Source organism: Tyto alba, unplaced genomic scaffold (assembly GCF_018691265.1).
Source record: "Tyto alba isolate M040663 unplaced genomic scaffold, T.alba_DEE_v4.0 Super-Scaffold_39, whole genome shotgun sequence".
Taxonomy (NCBI): Eukaryota; Metazoa; Chordata; class Aves; order Strigiformes; family Tytonidae; genus Tyto; species Tyto alba.
In genome coordinates this window covers 6,740,257-6,761,476 of record NW_024881314.1, presented here as the reverse complement: position 1 = coordinate 6,761,476, position 21,220 = coordinate 6,740,257, and the positions used below count along the sequence as shown (strand labels likewise).

Genomic DNA, 21,220 nt, shown 5'->3' with positions numbered 1-21,220 from the left:
GATTAATTCTTCCTGCTAGCAAGAGACAAAAACATTGTGTAGAATGCAACTCAGGATGCTACAGCCAGCCCTGAAAAGGAAAAATAGCCAGGCATAGAATTGAGATAAAGCAAAGTATTTGTTCAGTCAGAACAATGAAATACAGAAAAAAGGACTGTAATCAACTAGCACAGCTTCAAGTATACTGAAGACAGAAGATAAAAGTGTGCACAAGTGATGGCGGAAAATTATGCTTCTTGAAAGAAAGCACTGCCTGTAAGAGCCCTGCAGAGATAATCTAGACAAAATATTGAGATTTGAGAGATCTCACATTTTAGCGTTATAAATAGTAAAATCACAACCACATATACTTTCTTTTGCAAGGCTTTTCACAAATCACATATAACCTAAACAAAATTCTGTGCAGCATTAGTATTTGCATAAGCTAGATGCAAAAATATGAAAGGGAATTTTGAAAAGCAAAAGGAAAAGCTAAGCATTTCCATACTTTTGCTTTGTTTTGGGAGATTTTTTTGTTTACCTAGAAGAAAAGGTTGTCAAGAAGGGACTGTATTCAACAATTAAGCAGTAGACTCCTTTTGGTAAATTTTACATCACCAAAAACCTATGTTCAAATAGCAAACTAGTTTAATTGGCATGAACCTTTCTGGTACAGGTGTACAAAGAGGCTCCTTGCAGCAAAAATCTTTGCAACGAATTCTCACATTGCATGTTTCTTGGTCTTTCAAAAATACTATTCCAAGTTACATTGTTAATTCAGAAGTAGTTTAGCAGAGCAAAGTAAACAACAAAGTGAGTAAAACAGAATCAGGCAGGGTTACAAAATAAAAAGCAGACACAGTTCCAGCATCTGCAAACTAACTGTGCTGAAAAGTCCTCATGAAAAACAGCCACAGAACTAAACAGAATTTGATTCCAACGATTCCCGCTATTGTAACAGGTTCTGCCTTTCTTTAGATTTCCCACAACTCCAATGTGTGTGGGGAACAAAAGACACACCACATAAGCTTAGATTATGTCAAAAGACAGACTGAAACCATTTCATTGGCTAAGTCCAGCAACAAAAAAAAAGGAAAAAAGCAGCCCTTCAGTGGAAAAGAAAGCCGGCGATAAAGCATGCATTGTGAAGGGCCCTTCGCTTTGGAAAACGCCTCCTGCAGCAGTGGTTCACAGCGGACAGATTTGCTTACTTGCAGGATATGCCACAAAGCTTATCATCTTTGCAGTCTTCAGAAGAATTTAAACAAAATGGGTACCAAAAAAGTTCACTACTGACATTGGCTTTTTTACAGAGTAGTTTTAAATAAATTCCGTAACAAATATATTTTGATGTGCTAAAACACAGTTCAGGTACATTGCCAGACTACACAGTAAATTAAGTTTGAAAAGTGCGCTTATTTTGGAAATGAAGGTTACTACGTGCATGTCTGCATTAGAAGAAATTATCTGATTAGAATGAAGCAATTTCAACTTACTTTACTAGTTGTCGCCCAGTAAGCAAAGAACCCCTTCTACTCCCCCAATATCCAAGAAATATCTGAAAATATGACAGGGAGCAGAAGGCAGGCACGTGTTTTAAAAGCCTAAACTAGTATTCTGAAGTGATGGATTGAAGTATTTACAGGAACCTTTAGGATAAATAACCGGATGTTTCATTCTAAAATCTGACTAGTGTTTAAAAAATAGAAACAATTCTTCTACAATTAGAGTCCTTCATCCTATGTTTTTATCTTTTTTTAAATGATTAAAAGACTAAGGGACAGAGTTCCAATTCCTGTAATTCTTAAAGCAAATTACCAGGATGGTAAAAAGTATAGCCTCCCAGCACCCCTCCAATCCATCAAATATTCTCCAGGGGAGCAAAAACACATTTTAAACCCCCTGTTTCTTAAATATAAAATATCTAATAGAAGTTATTGAACATGAAGTTCAATATTTTGCTTTGTTTTTTTAGAGCTGTGGGTTATTTCTTTTGTGTTTGGTTCCCCCCCACACACACTTTTCAAACAAGCACAGCTTTACTAACTAGATCAGTCCATACAGAGTTATGTTTTAAATTTATTTTATTTCTTTGTATTTAAATATTCATACACATTTATTATCAGCTATTAATAATTGGTATTTCTTTTATCTATTGCCTTCTTTAAATCTTTGGAACAAGCCTTTTGTGCTCAGAGACCCAAGTTAAAGCGTACTACCATAGAAAGTCTACATGCACCATGTATTGAGAAGAAAAAGTCACATAGCTCTCTCAGAGAATACTATTTTCCAGTATTTTTCCCTTTTAAAATAAAATTTACTAATAAATTTACAACCACAGTTAATTATGTCAAGTTTTCAGGTCATAAAGCTACATTTTAAAACTTCTCCAGCTGTTTTCCACTTTTAATTATAGTACCAAAAAAAAAAAAAAAAAAAAAAAAAAAAATCAAGATTACTATTGGTCACAATATTCTCATGCATCTCTGCTACTGCTCCAGGCAACTAGGACAAACAGAACATAACTTGACGGGGGACGGACAGAGTTGGCAGCTTGCCATACAAGTACAGAAAAAGAGGAGAGGATAACATTTGGCTGAACAATAGTGAATAGGCTTTAAGAGCTCTAATGCTTAAATAATGAAGGATTTTTTTTTCCCACCAACCAATAATCAGATTTGTTTAAAAATAACATGATCAACTAATTATTGTAGTTTTGAGATCATCAATTAACTGATCTTACATAATTCTTTTCATTAAAAAAGTGAAATTTAATAGTACAAGGCCTCATACTGTATACATTTATGGCTACACAAGAGCAGCCAAGTACCTGACGATATACTGAACGTGAGCTTTATCCATGACATTTTCATGGCAGCTTTTTCTGTAGGTTACAATAAACCAATGTAACAGTTTTCTAAAAAAAAAAGAGATACATAAACTGACCTTGTACTTTCTTAGATAAAAGGCAGTGAAATTTGAGTGTATTTAAAATATATTGCCATATCCCAGTCCATAATTATTATGTTTATGAAAGAATCTGAAATTTATACATAATTTATATCTCTAATTTATCCTTGGTCTTTCTGTTTGAAAGGAAAATGAAAAGCAGAGAAAAAGAAAGAGCACATGAAGCCAAGGTTCAGTAGGTCAGAGTACCTGAGTATCCTTGGTAGGTTCTGCGTCAGAGCTGGCACACCAGTAGAAATAGAAAAGTGCACAAGCAGCAAAACAGAGAGAGACACCAAGATAGCCGAATTAATGACCACCGCCCCGCCAACGAAGCCAAACACAAATAGCAGCATGCATCCAGGATTCATGGCGCTGTGCTGGCATGGTGAAACGCCGGGACCAAGGCGGCTACACAGGGGCCGAGGGGGTATCTTTGTAGGCAAAGTCTGTCATTCAGCCGCTGCCACAAAAACAATGCCATCAGCAGCAGCTTTCCACTCTTCTGCAGCAGCTCCAGAGCAATGACATCACCGCTCTCCTCCCCCTCGCGCCGGGAGCCGCCGGGCTCCTCGCAGCATCTATGCAGCAGCGCAGAGACACAGCCAGCCCTGGAGTTATTCTCCCCTCCTTCCACGCGGAGTTCATAGGCTAGAAAGCTTCAAAATCTGCATAATATATTCACATCGAGCCCTTAGAACAAACGGGTACCACGATACACACCTTCATCAGCCCGTACACAAAGCCATGGCAAGATATCAATTATTTTGGAACAACTGCTGACATTTTCCCTGCCTATCCAAAGGCAAACACTCAAAAAAGCTGAAATTGTTTAAGGCTAATGTACAAAGTGTATCTCAACATTTAGCAGTACAACAGCAAAAGCCTCTTTCTACTGATTTCTACACTATTCTCTGACTGCATTCCAATCATACAACAAATCTTTCCGATTCAGCCAAACCGTTGTTGTAGGATTAAAGAACAAAGTCTTGCAAACACAAATGAATGGATTTTTTTTCTTTCATTTCAGGGTGAGAGTGTAATAAATAGCTTACCTAATTCTACTGTGTGTTGTGGATTCTAGCTGATCACCCCCTGTTAGCTGATGAAGTTTGGTTCTTTCCAAGTGCTCCATATAATTGTGAATCATCTGTTTAAAATAACAGAGAAACAGCAAGCAATATTTAATAACATTTACTTTTACTACAACTGCATAATTCTTGGCCAATACAATGCAATCTTCCCCTGTAATGCTAAAATACTAAAAGCATTCAGAAACATTAAAGAAATAGGTAAGGAAAGAAGCAAAATTATACAGTGTGTAAAACCACAAACCAGAAGAGAAGCCCATAATAAATTAAAAAATTGGAGACCTTACTTGTGTATTCATGCACAGGAAACATCCTAAGGGCACACAAAGTACACGTGATAGTATAGACAAGAGGTTTGAACAGAAGTACCATGTTCAAATCCATTTTGGAGGCTGTTTAAGACCTCTATGTCCAACAGATATTAGAATTTATTCTGTGACACAATACATTCCAATATGGCCTATTTGCAAAGGTCAGACAATATGCACCTCACATATTAAACATAATGAATCCATAAACTAAGAATCCGGTTATATCCGTAGGCAGAAATATTAAGTCAGTATCTTTTTTCTTCTAACATTCAAATAAATTTAAGCTTTCTGTATTTTCTATAAGTGAAATGTGATTTTCAATTATCTAGACTGACATCTCAAAAAGGACCAAGAACCTGTGGATTTTTAGCACTCAAGAGCAGCTTTGCTTGCTTGCTCTTGTTCTTTTAAGAAAGACAGCCATGGGCCAACAGGCTGACTCCTGCAGTCATGATTTATTTAATGAACCCCAACTCCAGTCAGTCAAAGGGTGATGCTACTCAGCATGTAACTGATCTGGGACATCCATGGGTATTGGACACGTAACAGGTATTGCTGCATCACTCTAAATGGTTAATTTGGACATTTGTCTTCTAAATGAAAACTGGGAAAGCCTGAAGAGAAGCCTACGTGGCATTTGTTATTTTCAGCATTTCTGTGCTCACATTCACAGATGAAGAGGGCACTCAGAACAAAACAAAACACACACCCCACCTCCCCCACCCCCCCAAAAAAAGAAAGAAGTCATAGGTGTACTGCAGAAGAATTTAGTGTACTTTTTTCTCCAAGACATATTCAGGTCACATCTCAAAGGCTTCCTCTAGAAAAAAAACAAAACCTGTTCTATAAAACTGTAATTTTTTTCTGCTATTCTAGAAGGAGTATACACACACTTTTAGAATAGTGTTATTAACAGACGTGTACAATCAATATCACATAACCTCTTATTTCGGGGGCAGTTGCATACATTAGGACTGAATTTACCAGGACCTGGAAACCTACATCTACACAGGTTACTTGCAAGTCAGGGTTGATGTGTCCAAGGCAGGTAAGCTTGACCTTCAGATGCTACTAACCTCAGTTAGTATCAGCTTCTCCACAAACACTGCTTGCCAGCATTAGCTATATAGGAGTATATATTCCTAGTCTCAGATTTTTCTAGTAGTGAACTGTCTTAAGATACCCTGATTGATGGATATTCTGTATGTCAGTAAGTTGTATGACAAGTACTGGTTATGTACAGATCCTGGTTTTCCCAGCATTCACCTGAACTAATTAATATAATTCAGACAAAAAAAAAATCTTGCTATTTTTAGAGAAACATTATATAATATACTTTTAACTGCTGTCAAAAGCTTACAAAATTTATCCTTCAACTAAATGATGTAAACCCAGCATTTTATTAGGACCATCTCATTTGCTTTCTGAGTTTTTTTTAATGCTTGCTCATAGAAAGAAGCAATCAAAAGAATTGAAAGCGCCACATGCAACTATCCACGTTTCCTGTTTTTTCTGTTTCCACCAAGCAACCAAAATTAGGTGTCCCAATGGTTCCTGTGCATAGTTTTATACAAGTTTATTATAATACAAATTAATTTAGAAATTCCAGGAAAAAAACAACGCCTAACTTCGAAATGCACATTAGACCATTCCGTATCCTATTCATGTATTCCCTCATCATAGGAGGGAGATATTACTGAACAGAAGCTGACACTTCAATTTGCAGCACACCAATTGGTTTCTTGAAGTAAAATTTTAAACAGAACATCTGTGGTGATTTTTAGCTAGTGAACAGAAGCTGAGTAACTAGTACCTTTCCAAGAAACAACTAACATGTGGTGAAAAAAGGGGAGAGTCAGTAAAACCCACACAATTTCCATGTTTTGTTAAGTACATGGTTTAACCTACTTTCTTCCCTCCTCTCAGTCTAATTTTTGTTTTGTTTACTGAAATGTCTCATCATATTTATTACTCTCAAACAGAGGCTAGAGGGAAGGTCAATTTAAAGGACTATGTAGTTTAGTATTGTCCTGCAGATGGAAATGATGCTGATGGTAAAATAAGCAAATTTGTAGGTCACATATTCGGCATAAAGTACGTAAGCTATAGGAACACAAAAGTAAGATGAAAAACCAAACGTATGCATCGTGTGCATGTGCAGTGCAGCATGGCAGTTTAGAATCACAGAATCATACGATTCTATGGTTTTATATGCATGTGCAGTGCAACACGGCAATTTCTCCACAGATCCATACTATGTATGCCTGTGGTCTCCCAAAAATCAGAAAAACAGTGGTACTGCCATGTGAAGTCCACACACTGCCTCACTCCTGGGTCCCAACGACAGAAGTTGACAATACTGGAATATTGTCCACAAGGAGCAAAGGTCCTCACCCTCCCGCCCTACTCACGGGACAGGGGACTATACAGCTGGTGCTGTGCAGTCATGAGACATCGTGCATGGATTCTCAACTTCTAGAAATCAGTTAATCAAAAGGTTGAAGTAATAAATTAAATACTGTAGCTTATTGGGAAGTTAGCTCACTGTAACTGCTCATCTACAATAAAATTTTGAAGACTCCCTCCAAACCACTGGGATTTGAACCAGATGACCTCCAGAGATCTTTTCAATCTAAATTACTCTGAGTTCCAGCATATCCTTGAAGTGCCATCCTGATCCAAAAAACCAACCGAACAAAAAGTCTAATGACTTAATACACTAGAATTCTAAGTGCTCAAAATCTGATCAAAAGTTTTTGTGTTTTGAGATTACACAGCTACCCAGAGAAAAAAGTTTTAATATTACTGACAAATTAAAAATAGACTTAAATGGATTCAATTGCTCTCTACTCAGCCCAATTCTTACTAAATTTACCCTAGAGGACAGATGATAAATAAAGGACTATATCTACTACCCTTCTCTTCAACAAAAGTTGCAGTCAATATTTAATCATCCGTAACACCGTGAACTGACAGCTCACCTTACTGCTCCTGAGGTCCACAAGTATTCTGAATATGACCAACTGTTCCAATTAAATACATTGTTCAATTACCATTAGCTGAGGGGATTAAAGATAAACTCAGAACTTGGAAGAATTACCTTATTTAGTCAACAGCATTTCACAGTTCATGTGTTAGCTCATTTTAGGGCACAACATGTACAAACTGACTACAATGAGCTTTTGAAGACATTACAGCATGGATATGAACGTCATTCCCTTCAAATGTAAGTGACAGCCATGCAATGTCTTTCCATCTCAAAAAAATACTCAGATTGGTTTCCTCATATGGCACGTGATAAGTTCTACAACTGCAGAAAGTGTTACAGGTTTTTCTATATCTTAAACTTCAGCATTCAGTGAAAGACAATTAACATGCCATCACTAGTTTCTATTCCTGACCTTACAAATACGACCACTCCCAATGTACACACACCTGATACTTTCTTTGTCACAAACAAATGTGCATATACCATGTTGTGGCTATTGTTACCTGCACCTTTTCTTTAACCAGGTTGAGAGCATCTCCTCTATACCTTCCTTTCTCTTTCACTCCTCCTTCCTTTTTGTGTCAATGCTTTAACTCCCCCAGGACAGGTTTTAGTAATTCTTTCGCTGTCAGACCAGGCTCAGTGTTACAGCCCTCTCTGTTCATCCTGCAGATCCAATCAGTTTTGGCACAAACGGCTCCTCCCTTTGGGAATGTGCAACCAACTGTGTATATATAGATCTTTCTGTGTCCCACATAATTTAGATTTAATAAGGTAACAGACATTTCTAGAATCTCCTTGATGCAATACGAAAATCCTAAATATACGTCCATGTAATTACCTTTTACCTTTAAGGATTCATGGTGAGCTTGTCATCTAACTAAAAATCAGCATCCCCACTGGTGAGCTTGATGCATCTTTATCCACATATAAGATGATGTTGCTTGCACGTAAAAGAGTATGTAAAGGTATTAACTCCAGACTTTGTACATCAAGGTGTCAATGCTTAGCAAAAAGCTTTAGAAAAACTGTTTGTCGCACAGATATCTAAAATCTAATCTCAAAACCACTATGACTAGTACCCATACTTAGCCACAATTGTAACTAGACATCTCCACTTAGCCTTCTCTTCCTGTTGCCTGTGTACAGGGGCTTGCTGGGGAAATCTGTTTATCCAAATGAACCTGACAAAGTACATTCCCAATGCCAGAGACAGGCTCACTGTTCTGTCACATTGTATCAGCGCAACACAAAGAAACTTCCATGGCCCAATTATGCTTCATTAAACTAAGCCCATATTCTGTGTGTCAGGGAAAGAGATATCGAACCATCTTAGCCTTGTGTTTCCCAAACAATAAAAAGAATCACTTCCTTAAGCAGGGGAAAAAAAAAAAAAGTTTTGTTTTGGAAATCTGTGCACAGAAGTGCCACAGGTGTTAGAGAACTCTCGAGTAAATGCTGAAGTGCTACTGCTTTGCCTCAGTTTCCCAACTGGATAATAAATGTAAACCAGCCTTCAGCCAAGCCTCTAAAAAGCCATGCCATAGTTATGAAATGTGCTACATTAACTACACAGAAAAAGAAAGTAAGACCCTTTGCTTCCTACTCAGGGTCTTTGCTCTGAAAGAGTCACTAACAGCAGCGCATCATCTCTTTGCAGCAAAGGCAAAAAAGCACAAACAGGTATGTATAGAAGACAGGACTGCTTTCATGCAGACAAGATAACAAGCCAGTTTGCTATTAAACAGAACAGTATTTGAGATAAAAACTATAACTGAGTAACAAAATTCCTTTCAAAGTCTATTGAGCAAAGGTCCAAATATTTTTGGATTAGATCACTGTCAATCATTCAACTTTCTAGCATACTGCCCTTGGGGCTATATGATCACTTCCTGCACGTGGTCCTTCACAGCCAGAGAACAATGGAAACGAGACTTTGCACAGTAAGATTTCAGAAGTTCAAATTCAAGAACTCCAGCATGCTGTTTTATTGCTCATCTGCTCTGAGCATTAGAGCAGAGGAAGATCAGCACAAAAAAATCAAAATAGGCTGCAAGCAGAGGAAAGACAAAGGAGCAGAGCACATTAACCAAGAAGGAATCACAACATGGATGTAAGAACATGTTCAGGCTGCATTCATACATTCTCTTATGACTGAACAGTTTATCCTCTTCACTATCTGCTACAAATGCTCAGCTACAATCCACCTTCCAGTCTGCCAACTCAACTGCTCAGGTTCTCATACCTTAATCCACTTAAAATCAAGCCAGTTAGCTCAAGCACAGACTTACTGTGGGATGAAGCTTAAGGGGATATATTCGACTCACACCCATTAGTTCATCTCCCACTCTATACAAGAGAGCAGCAAGCCAGATGGGGCTAGTTTAACAGAAGGGTGAAGGCGGCTAAAGCCTCTTCCCAGAGCTTTAACAAGTCAAGGCAGCCCTGATGCCTCTGCAGCTGCAAAGACACCTTGTTGCTAGGGCAGGCTGGTGCCCTGGAGCTGCAATGCAGAGCCCTGTCTCTGGCAGGCTCAGCTCCAAGGAGTGCTCCCAGCACTCATCTCAATGCACACTGTGCGTGAGGGATTCAGTTCTCTGGTTCGCATCACTGGTGTAACTTCCCATGGCTTAATCAGTTTAAGGTGGTCTTGGTCCATTTTGACTGAAACTAGGCAAGATTCCCATGAGCTGATGAGCCAGTGAGCTTGCTGAGCAGTGATCTCAGGTAGCCCCAGGCAGGTAGGGTTGGTGCTGAAAGAAGTCATGGTTAAAGAGCCTCAGTGAAGTCAAGAGTTGGAAAAGAAAGACATCCAAGTCTGAAATATTAACATGTAAATTAAAGAATTAGGGGGGGAAGGGGGGCAGCGAATGGAGGGAAACAAATACTGAATACAGGCAGAATACAAAAAAAAAAAAATGCTAGAAATTAAGATTGCAGAAAATGTAGTCAAGTCACATCTTTAACATGACATCTGTCAAAGTAATCACTGCCAACATCTTAGAGCTAAAAAAAAAAAAAAATAAAATCTTTCCTTTTAATGCTGTGTTCATTATTTGGTCAATTGAAAGAAAAACAATTGCCATTTCAGTAAGTGCCAAAGATGGATCACTTGCAAAGACAATGATGAAGCTAATCCAGAAGGAAGGAAGTGTTCTCCCCTACAGAAAAGCATGAAAGTAAAAAAGGTTTCAAAAACAAGTATTGTGATCAAAATACTTAAGCCAATAACCTTGAAAACTAACTGCTTAAAGTGGGTCAGATGTTTGCCAAAATACCTTGCATTAAAAGCAAAAATTACTACACAGACCTAAACCACTAGAATTTGTTAGAAAAAAGGGAAACAGGAAATCAAAGGGGATGGGGGAAGATGGGCATTATTATCAGACAGTCCCTAGGGATTTCAGTCCCTGATACCAGCATTAAAATGCTGACCTGAGACAGTCTACAACTAAAGCTAGGCACATCAGGAAGTTTATACTTTACAAGATTCACAATGGTCTCTAATGTTGCTCAAGAATGTCTTTGCAAATGAAGATAAGGAGTATTTAGTTAACTTCCCGAGGTTAGTCACACAGTTGTTAAAAAGTCTCCCAACCTTTTATAAACAATCACACTCTTGGTAGCTACTGTTTGCCCTTAGTCCCCAGCCCAAAGCTGAGCTTTGCCACCCACAAACCCATGACCCCATCAACTCTTCATATCCTATCCTGAACATACTGTTGTATTTCAGCAGCTGCCAGCTGGTGGTCTGAGAATTCTGGGTACTTCTATTAATGTGTACACACACTTGTCACCTAAAGACAGAGACCAAACTCTTCATAAACAAAACCAGAAATAACCTAAGGTAAAGGTTTTGGGGTTTAGAAGCTATGTAACATAAAGGGAGAGAGGTGAAACACTCAAAAGGGAAAAAAAACCACTAAGACTGGGAAACAAAGAAAGAAGTAAACATGCTGAAAGGAAGGGGCACAGGAAACACAAGACCTGATTTTAAGAGCACATAGGTATGAATATACCATGTTGCACTAAAATGTATTTCTTTATGAAGAAAGGACAGTGTCACCTCAGCAATAATAAAGCCCAAGGAAACACCTCTCCCTGCACCAAAGAAAGTGAATTTAAGATGTAAAAGCATTTAATAAATTGGATTCAAACCAGCAGAGGCTGTTGTCCATTTTGGAGCAAAACCTACGTAAAAAGATATTCAGAACATTTCATTAGCATTTTATTGAATTAATGGTGCCCAATACATTTAGTTATCTTGCACTCTGCAAAACAGGACTCAGTAAAACCCCATGCTATTTCTATTGTGATAGTTCCCACAGGTTGTACCTAACATAAACCAAAACTTTGCAAGCACACAGTACTCTGAAGTACTTCCAATTCAAAAGGACTTAAAACTTAAGTGGGCAACATTAAGCTTTATCACTTCTTATTTTACTTAAATTTCCAGTTTTTAACAGATGCAGCATTCCAAAGCAACTATTTAGTAACAAACATGATCTTAAATACATTAGGATTTCAGTAAATATATTCCTATTTTTATTTAAGAGCTGCAGAAGCCTTGTCACTCAATACTCAAGCTACAAGTTGGTTGTGGTTCCAAGCCACTTTCATCTATTGTCAGAACAACACACTTAAGATTGCTAAAGTACTATTAAAGGTAACTAAATCAGACATCTGCATTTGCTTTCCCCACTTGTGGTCTTTCGAACAAAGAATAGTCAGTATTGCATTCCCCTTTTTCTCTGTGATGATCTAAAACCAGCTATCTGACCTCTCAAAGGTAAAGCAACCAGAGCAAGAACTGTGCTCAATATTGGGACTTCAGGTTAAACAGAATTAATCAGAGGACCTAGCAATTTTCTCACTAAAATAAATATACTAGTTAGGCAGTAAGCATCCCTGCATGGGAAAGACAACCTGCCTCTAAAAACCAAAGCACTGCAAGCCCCTTTATGCTCTAGAACCAACATAAAAAGCGTGTCTCTTATTTAATTTAACAAAGTCAAACTTGTTCCATATTCATTAGCAAATACTATTCTCAAGTATGGCAGGGACTTGTTTTAATCGTGAATCTCAGTCGGAGGCCAATTTTTAATGGTATTTGTTCCTTCAATGGTACAAGTAAAACTGCTAACAAGAGTACCGAGATTGCAATTTCATTTCTATTTCTTTGAAGTTTGTTAGTGTGCTTTGAAGAATTACCTTTGAAATATGAAAAATCAAATTCCAGTTTTTTAAAACTTTTGAATATCTGACAAAGCTTTAAAATTAACAAACATGTAATCCAGCTAACATGGATAAATACACATTTAGATCTGAGAAAAACTACATAGCCAAATGAAGCCTTGTTACAACTAACATTAGCAATACAAACACCCAAACATCAGTGATTAAACCAAAATATCCAATCATTTTCTCAACTGTTCACAATACAAAGTTTTCCATAGATCTACATTTTTACAGATACCCTGAATTCATTTTGGCATAACGACCTACCTCTGTATGTCTTGAATGAAGTGCATTGTATTCTTTCTTGAGTTCTGCCTCCCTCTCCTCAAGTCTGCTAACTGGAAAAATAAAATTAAAAAAAAAAAAAAATTAGAGTTCTAGTAAATGAGACTGACTTAGGACTAGGCAACCAGTTCAGAGATGAGAGTATTCTTCATTGTGAATAGCAAAGAGCAGGATAAAAAGTATGTCAGTTCCTGTGTTTTTAAACTCTCATCACTTGAGCTTCCCAAGTGCACCAACAGCCGCACAATCTTATGATTTGCGGTCCTTGTAAAAAGCCCAAGTACTATTTTCTCTAGCTGATTGCTAGCCCAATGAGAGGGGATTTTTATGTACAATGACAGCTTGCTGCTTACACCAACACAGATTGTTTCACACATGGACATGGAAAGCATAGGAAGAGGCAGCAGCCATGTCACATAGCTAGACTCTGTCTTGGATGAGCTGTGAGCTACAGTTAAGGCTCTACATAGGTTTCCTGTAACATAACCACGTGTAATCTCCAAAGATGTTTAACTAGGACAAACATATACAAGGTGCTTTTTAAATAGCTTCAAGTCATATGTTGTGGTACAGAAATTAAGACTTCTGCTGGCATTCACTCCATATTCCACTGAGTATTGAGATAATATATAATAGATTCAGGGAAAGAAAAACATTTGAATATTTCTGTAGGCATTCCAAGAAATTAAAAGATATCTAGCAGATTTAGTAGAAATTATAAGTAGACAGTAAGTTTGTATTAAGAGGAGATGAGCTGGAACAAACTCTGATATCCTTATGCAATTAATATGCAGAAAAATTAAGAATTCAGAACTTTCTTCACATAGTTAATTCTTTCCATTCAAACAGAAAATGTTTTTTTGCTGCTTAAATGTGAATTCCAACCTTTTTAACTGTATTTTTGAACAGGATATTTACACGATACAAGACAAGCATGTGTTTCAATTTGTGTAACCAAGCTTCTCTTATTCCACTTGCCATGTTTAAATGCCCCTGGGAAACTTCAAATTTATGGTTACCCATCTCCAGAGACTCGTTGCCAAAGACACATTATCTGATGACAAACGCCAGCATCTTCTCTGCCATTTGCACATTTTCATATTGCCAACTGGGTCTTCAGAAAATTAATTCTCAATATACTATTTCTTTTTGCTCCATATATTTGTATTGTGGCACAGCATTTTATTGTAAGTACATTTCAATCAAAAAAAATCTTTGCCAGAGTCAAATGCTGAAACCAAATCACGTAACTGTCCACTTGCTCAAATCTGTATAAACATTCTAAGCTCCTAATCTAATCTTGCTCTTTTAAGAACATTAAGTTCCTTGACACAACCTTTTGCACTCCACCTATGTGTCCAAAAGTATTAAATCAAATTTTATTTATACTAACAAAAGATTGAACACTTTCACTTCTGCACTGTTATCGGACTGAACAAGAGTTCTGTGGGTTGAATAGCAATAAGTGGTGTGCAAGTGTTTACAGTACAACACATAGAAGAAAATATTTTACAGCACAAAACATATATAGATATGTATTTTTGAGAGGCAATTCAGGGCACAAAAATGGTATTTAATGATGAACTTATTATTTTTATTTTAGGCAACAGATGTTGTAAGCCTCCTTATACATTTAAAGGGAAGTTACAAGGAAAACTGTTGTGCCTACAGAGACAAGTGTCAGAATTTATAGTTACAAAGTGTGACATGACAAACCAAGTTTTACCCACTATCTCATGCTGACAGGTATTCTGGTCAGAAGTAATTAGATTTTACAACAGTTGACCATCAGAGACATCCTAGCAGCAACCTGTCGATAGCTACAAAGCAGGGCTCAGCAGGTTTAGCTGCCCACATGCTGCCTGGCCATGGCTGTGCTCACTTCTGAAACCACCACCTCCCGGCTTTGCCTTCCCGTTCCCAACAGCTCTCCCTTCCTGGCAGACCAAGGGCCTGGTAACCTTTCTGCTGTGCTCGACCTGCTTTAGGACAGGCAAGCAGCCTGGAAATCAGAAAGTGCAAACTGCACGATGAATTGGCTTTGTATTTTGTGAAACTCGCTCCCTTCCCCAGAAGCACTGTCCAAGCGCCCGGTGAGAGCAGGCAGCCCTGCCGCAGCCCCGCGCCCGCGCTGCCTCCCTGCAAAGCGCCGCTGCTTCCCGCTGGGCGGTGAAGTCGTGGTTCAATACGGCCTCACCACGAACTTGCCAAGAAATCACGGTGATGCACCCCGACGTTGTTCCGTATGCTCACGTCTAGACAGGGCAGCCCACGCTGGCTCCTAGAGATTCATTTTATCAGATGGATTCTGCGAAAAGTACTCGACACAGTGTATTTCATGAAGATTAACACTACATTGGGTGTTGCAAACATCCTTCCTCACAGCTGTCCCTAACCCACCTTCATGAAATCCCCAAAAGCATTTCCACTGTTATAGATATAACAAATACTCTCACAACAGCTGAGGCTCCATAATGAAGCACACCCTTCCTCCTTCTCTGCTGCAATTTTAAATAGTTCCTTAAAACAAGTCATAGAAGACACATGTATATAGATATAGGTACTGCACACTCAAGGAGGATATCTCCATTAATTCTGGTAACTACTTTTGTTACATACAAGCGTTTAGAATAAATGAAGGCCCTAGAAGATGATGTAATTGACATTCAGCATTTCTGGACATCACTTCCAGCTGTGTAACATCTTACAGTCCTACAGCTGAAAGTTTCAGTTATGAGCAGATGCACACCAAGTTTATACCCCCTCAGTCACCGCATTAAGTCTTCAACACAGGCTTCTCCAATACCAGCAGGATGATACATAACACTGGAAATCTATTCTACCCAAAACACACCTCCCATCAAAGATAAGTTCTTGACAAAACAACCAACAGAACACACTTTCCAGTTAAACACTGTGGAAGAGATCAGATATTCCCCAAGTACCAGAGATCACCATGGACTTAAAGAAGATACCTGAACTTTGTTAAGAACTGCCATAAGGATTTTGAGAAAGATCACGAGACTCTAGCCTAAAAACCCTGGAGAAACTTATTAAGTCACAATTACATTCCCATCAGGAGCAACAGGAAACTAACTGCAATGAAATAAGAGACAGAAAAAAATGCCTTCTACTGGCACCCAGAAGTACATTTAAAGCCAAATTGTCACCAGTTCCATTTTACTTGGCCAGCACACTGAAGATTGGAAGTCTGGCACCACCCTGATAACATCCCCCCAAGGGGAATGGAGCTGGGCGCTGGCACTGCCTGACACACACTGGGTCCACAAAGTGGCAACCACAGTTCCCATCAACCTGACTTTTAAGTAACAATACAAAAAGCTCCTCTGATATTTCAGTCCAAGACACTCTTTTCCACTAAAAAGTCAGACTTTTCATAGGTCCAGGATAAAATCAGTTCGACAATATACATCCTAAAAGCAAAATACCCACTGTCTCTATTGTAATGTCCTTATAAAGTCATTATATCTTTGTTACATGATGGAAGATTTTACAGTACAAGATTATATTGTGTAAGATATTACATGCGCAAAATATAATACACATCAAAAAAGTTTCACTGTTCATGGTTGCAAGTCTACATGGACATGTTTTAAAGGTCTTCCAGTATCATAAGTATGAGCATAAAATGCAAATATTCTAGTATTTTTAGGCCGATGAGAAAGCATCCCACTGGAACAACACAACAAACTCATGTTCAACATCTACTTGAAACCTTCTCCAGCACTGTCAATATCCTGACACAATGACCTGAAGTACCAATCCTAATCAAAGTTCTCTCAAATCAAACCAACCAAGCCTAAAAATGGGAGATGAAATATTATGGCAAACCAGAGAGAAGCCTCTGGAGTTTCTGCCTCCTGACAGAATTAGACAGCAAAGCTGCCCACCCTGCCTGTTCAAAAATCAGAGCTTACCTCCCAAGTCTGATGGCTTTTACCAAGTTTGGAACACCCTCCATCTGTATGTTGTCCTCTGCCTCAAACTGCTGATAAGCCTGAGGGGGAGAAAGAGAAACAGACCTGCTAGAATGCCAAATCCAACCAGTAATGCCTTCAAGAGGAGTTACAAGTTCCTGCTACGCAAGCCAGGACAGAAATCCAGCTCATTAACAAGACTTTCCTAGCGCTAAGACTATCTGAAGACTCTCCTTGGACAGCTTTTATCCAGCTCCATTCTCAGAACCAGGTCCCATACCAAAGTTAAGACAGAGATCAAGCATAATCAATCCCATGATCCAGGAGGTCCTTATGACCTATTAAGTAGCTGCTAAAGGCCACACACATCAACCATGGAAACATCAAACATTGAAACAGGGACAGAAGCTATCAAACAAGTATTTAACCTGAAAGTAGTAAGACCTGGAAATAAGCAGCACAGAAAACTGATTTGTAAAACAAGTGATAAATTCAATCTTCTGGCAAGACCGACATCTTCAAGTAGCTCTTACCACTGCGAACTACAGATCTAGTTCTCAGTTTAAAAAGTAGGACACTTGCAATTAGGAAGATAATTTATCATTCAGGAATGCTCTGTTGATAGCAAATATCTACACATACAGCTGCATGGTCTTATCCCTGATACTTCTGGATTGTTCGAGTATCCACTATGTCGCAGACCCACAAAAGTCACTGTAATTTACCACCGAAACTTCAAGAATATCTCCTGAAGTGTTCTTCTACAACCATTTCATATAAAGACAACCATATGCCACAAGATCCCTCACAAAGGTTGAAATTCAAACAAAGAAGGAGATATACAAGCCAACTTCTACCCAAAATGAAGTTAAAAAAATCATTTGACCTAGTATCAACTTCTCACCTAGTCTCTGGCCAAAATATTGTTTTACTGAGAAGTTTTGATTGACTGTTTTGAAAACAGTGGGATGCTTCATTTATACATTTGGCTATTTCAGTAAGTAACTTTGAGAAAATCCAACAGGAATTCAGCATGAACACTGAAGCTAGAGCAGACTGGATCTGTTTTTAAAGCCAGATAACCAGTGACAACTCAGGAATGTAAGATTCTAAAAGACATTTAAAGCCATTTTCTTCTTTGCTGCCACATTTATACCAACAGAAGAATTATAACAATCAAACGCCAGCATCTATACCACAAGCACAATACTCCCTTAATTTCAAAAAGTTCACGAGCGGTTAATTACATGCCAGTGGATTTCAACCTCCTCTCCCCACTTTTGTTCAGGTATATTAATAGACAAGTTTAAAGCAGGCCAGCCACTGCTCTCATTTCCTACTCCATTCGGCTCCAGGCTGGCAGCCGGCCTGGGCGCAGCCCCCGGAGCCGCCTGCACCCCCCTCTGATCTCCTGGGCTGCTCCTGCTCGCTCCCACAGCACCGCCCAGAACAGCAGGTTCTCTTCTAACTTCACAGCTTAGGGCTGCCAGGAAAGTAACTGAGAAATGCTTTAGTCAGAAACAAAGCCTTCCCTCCCGGTACACTCTGATACTCACACTTCTCCTTATAAAAAGATTCTTCAAGTTTAGTAAATGATACTTGAGGCACAGCAAGGGGATCTGCCTTGTAAACAAACCAATGTAGATGAGGAACAGCTGCACTGAGAAAAGTGGCAAACAGTAAACTCCAAATTTGTTAATCAAGAACTACTGGAAGTCATGCTGATCTGTTCCTTCTTTGCTGGAAATCAGATTAGTTCTGCTGTCCTCAGTCTTTGAAAAATATGTAGGAACAATCCAGACCCCTGTTGAACAAAACTCAACTTCTTTCAAGTAGCTACTGAAAAGCTTTCTTGTATTCCTTAGAATAAACATTACAGTTGAGCCATCTCTAGAAATAGCATTATTGACATGTATTTCATGCCAGTTTAGTTATTCACATCATCATGTGCATAGATATGCAACTGAAGTCAAATCTGAAAACCAAGTTCAGCTTCACAGCTGGAAGTTCATATTAGAGTCTCCCTGTTAACTAGACATGTCTGTGCTAAACTGCTGCTGCAGCTCCATGCAGGTACACCGCAAAGTATCAGATGTCTTCAGATGATACATCGAGAGGTTGTCTACATGGGTACATTACAGTAATGCTGGTATCTGGAGAGCTCAGACAAAAATAAAATACCAAATAACATCTGCAGAAGATTCACAACAGAACCTGGTCTTGCATTTTCTCTTGAAGCCAGTGAAAGCACTAGTTCTGTTTAGCTTCCACGGAAATAAAATCTGCATGTTTTTAGGTCAGCTGCCAAAACATTTGTCTCATATCCCAAATAAAACCTACAGCAAGTAATAGCAATTGCTGCATGATGTCACTTGATCTGGGAAATACAATCAGCCCAACAGTTGCACCACAACATTTGCAGCTCTGAAGACCACGAGTTGTTTGTTTTTTGGTGGGTTTTTTGTTTGTTTGTTTTGGGGTTGTTTTGTTTTGGTTTTTGTGGTGTTGTGTGTTTGTTTTTACATACATAGTTTTCCCCAAATATAATCTGAGCTTAAATTACAAAATTAAAATTTGGTAAACTGAGGTATGGAAATACATCTGTGCCTTGGCTGCCCTGTCAAATGCAGTATGTTACCTTGGTTGTACTTCAGCACTAGGCAGATCCAGGAAAGGAACCAACTCTTTCAACAACCACAGCCCACCACCTCCATCAGAAAGTACTTCAACCATGCAGACATCATGTCTTTCAGATTCTCTTGTACATAAATTATTCTGAGAATGATTCCTTCAGAAAACATATTCCAAAGTGTTCCATTCCTGTAGTAAGTCAAAATACACTACAGTTGTATTTTACTCCAAAAAAATTAATTAACTTGCAGCCTTTAATACATAAAAAGAACTGACATACCCAAAAATGAAAGCAAGGAAGCTAAATAAATTAAACCTCTGTAGCCCCCACAGAATTCAGTGGCACATCATATGAGCACTGAAAAGCACTTAGCCCTTTTGGTAACTGTACACCAAACAGTGTCCAAAGCAGTATCATGTGTTCTCCTTGAGCGCTGCTGGACAAGCAAGCTCTGTATTGCTACTGCGATTTTTTAACAGCTTTAAGTGCCTAGTTTTCCAGATTCGAGGTTGAAAATTGAAATGTTCTAATGCTGCAAACTAATTACAAGCAGAGCTGGGGGTCTCACCACAGCACAGACTTGAAATAACATTAAAGTCAGATGTTTTCAAGCTCTTGTAAGAAATGTCTAAAATAATATCAAAGACTGGTGTCTGCCTCAGACACATCATTGAAGAGAAACGGAATGAGAAGACTTTCAATGCTAAACTTTTATTTTTTTAAAACCTGGCATTTCTGTGCTTGGTGCACCTCCACGATATACAGAGGTGCCCTCTGCTGTTGAGAAAAAAAATAATCCATGAAAATCTAGTTGAGTCACAAATCCAAAAAAGACAGACATTTGCTCACATTCAGTAGAAGTTTGCTAGAGACCAACAACAACAACATCTTCTAAAAACTCTGCCTAGACAAATTTCCAGGAACTCTGTGATGTTTAACTTGCTTTTACTTCCACAAGCCACAGGCCCCTGAGAGCACAAGCACTGTCTTTCCTCCATTCCTTGCACAGGTAATGCTGACATCCACCACACACCAACTCGAGGACAAAGGCAAATCACAGAAAGTTACAGAGAAGAGCAGAGGAGGCTGCAAAATGAGATGAGGTGATGGATCATGGGCCAAAGAGCCACACCACTGCAGCACATTCCTGCACTCAAACAGAAGACACAAATCCTTACGCCTCTGCTCTCCTTTAAGAAGTTGTAAAGTTTACCAAAATATTCCAGGATGCAACACAACACACCATTTTCTGGCAGTAAACTTGACTTTGGCAACCACCACAGCCCACTGAATACCAGGACCGAGTGGTATACATGATGCAAGAATGGTAAATCCATATGCATCTGCCCCCACCATTCAGGATTTCATCATCTACTATGGCTCACAACCCTCCCAAGCAGTGCCACCAAGTCACACTGTCAACTCTCCCTCTTTCCATTTCTTCCTATGAAAGAGCAGAGGACAGTAATTCACTCATTTAGGAGGTAGCTGACAGCAACTGTCTAAGTTTGTAATGCAGGGGAAAAATTCAGTGAACCACAGAAACTTCGTAACTGGTTGACATGAAATCAGCTTCCTTCTTCACTTCTTTAATTTCAAACAGCAGATTGATTTCATCCTATCTGGTTGACTATGTGGCTATGAATGTAAACCCACATGATACGTTTAAGTGCAAAGAAATACTTCTTATTTTCTTTAGTGTGACAGTCACGAAGACAGCAAAACCAAACACAACTCAGAACACAACAAAACTATGGGTTCTCGAGTAATTTTAACTGGCATGCATGTTTAAACACATACAATCATAC

At 38.7% G+C, this 21,220-nt stretch overlaps 1 protein-coding gene across 12 annotated transcripts in view; it reads right to left on the bottom strand.

The window, feature by feature from the left end:
- Positions 1-21,220, bottom strand: part of SPAG9 (sperm associated antigen 9) — a 65,306-nt gene that overhangs the window by 34,096 nt on the left and 9,990 nt on the right. For 3 of the 12 annotated variants that reach the window (XM_042802377.1, XM_042802378.1, XM_042802381.1), the window contains exons 3-5: positions 12,825-12,895; positions 11,478-11,510; positions 3,984-4,078 (exon numbers count right to left, since the gene is read on the bottom strand). In XM_042802377.1, the coding sequence (XP_042658311.1) occupies positions 3,984-4,078; positions 11,478-11,510; positions 12,825-12,895 (199 nt within the window). Of the gene's footprint in view, positions 1-3,138; positions 3,494-3,983; positions 4,079-11,477; positions 11,511-12,824; positions 12,896-16,780; positions 16,839-21,220 lie in introns of those variants that run through there. The other 9 variants (XM_042802379.1, XM_042802380.1, XM_042802382.1 and 6 more) reach the window with 5 other exon arrangements.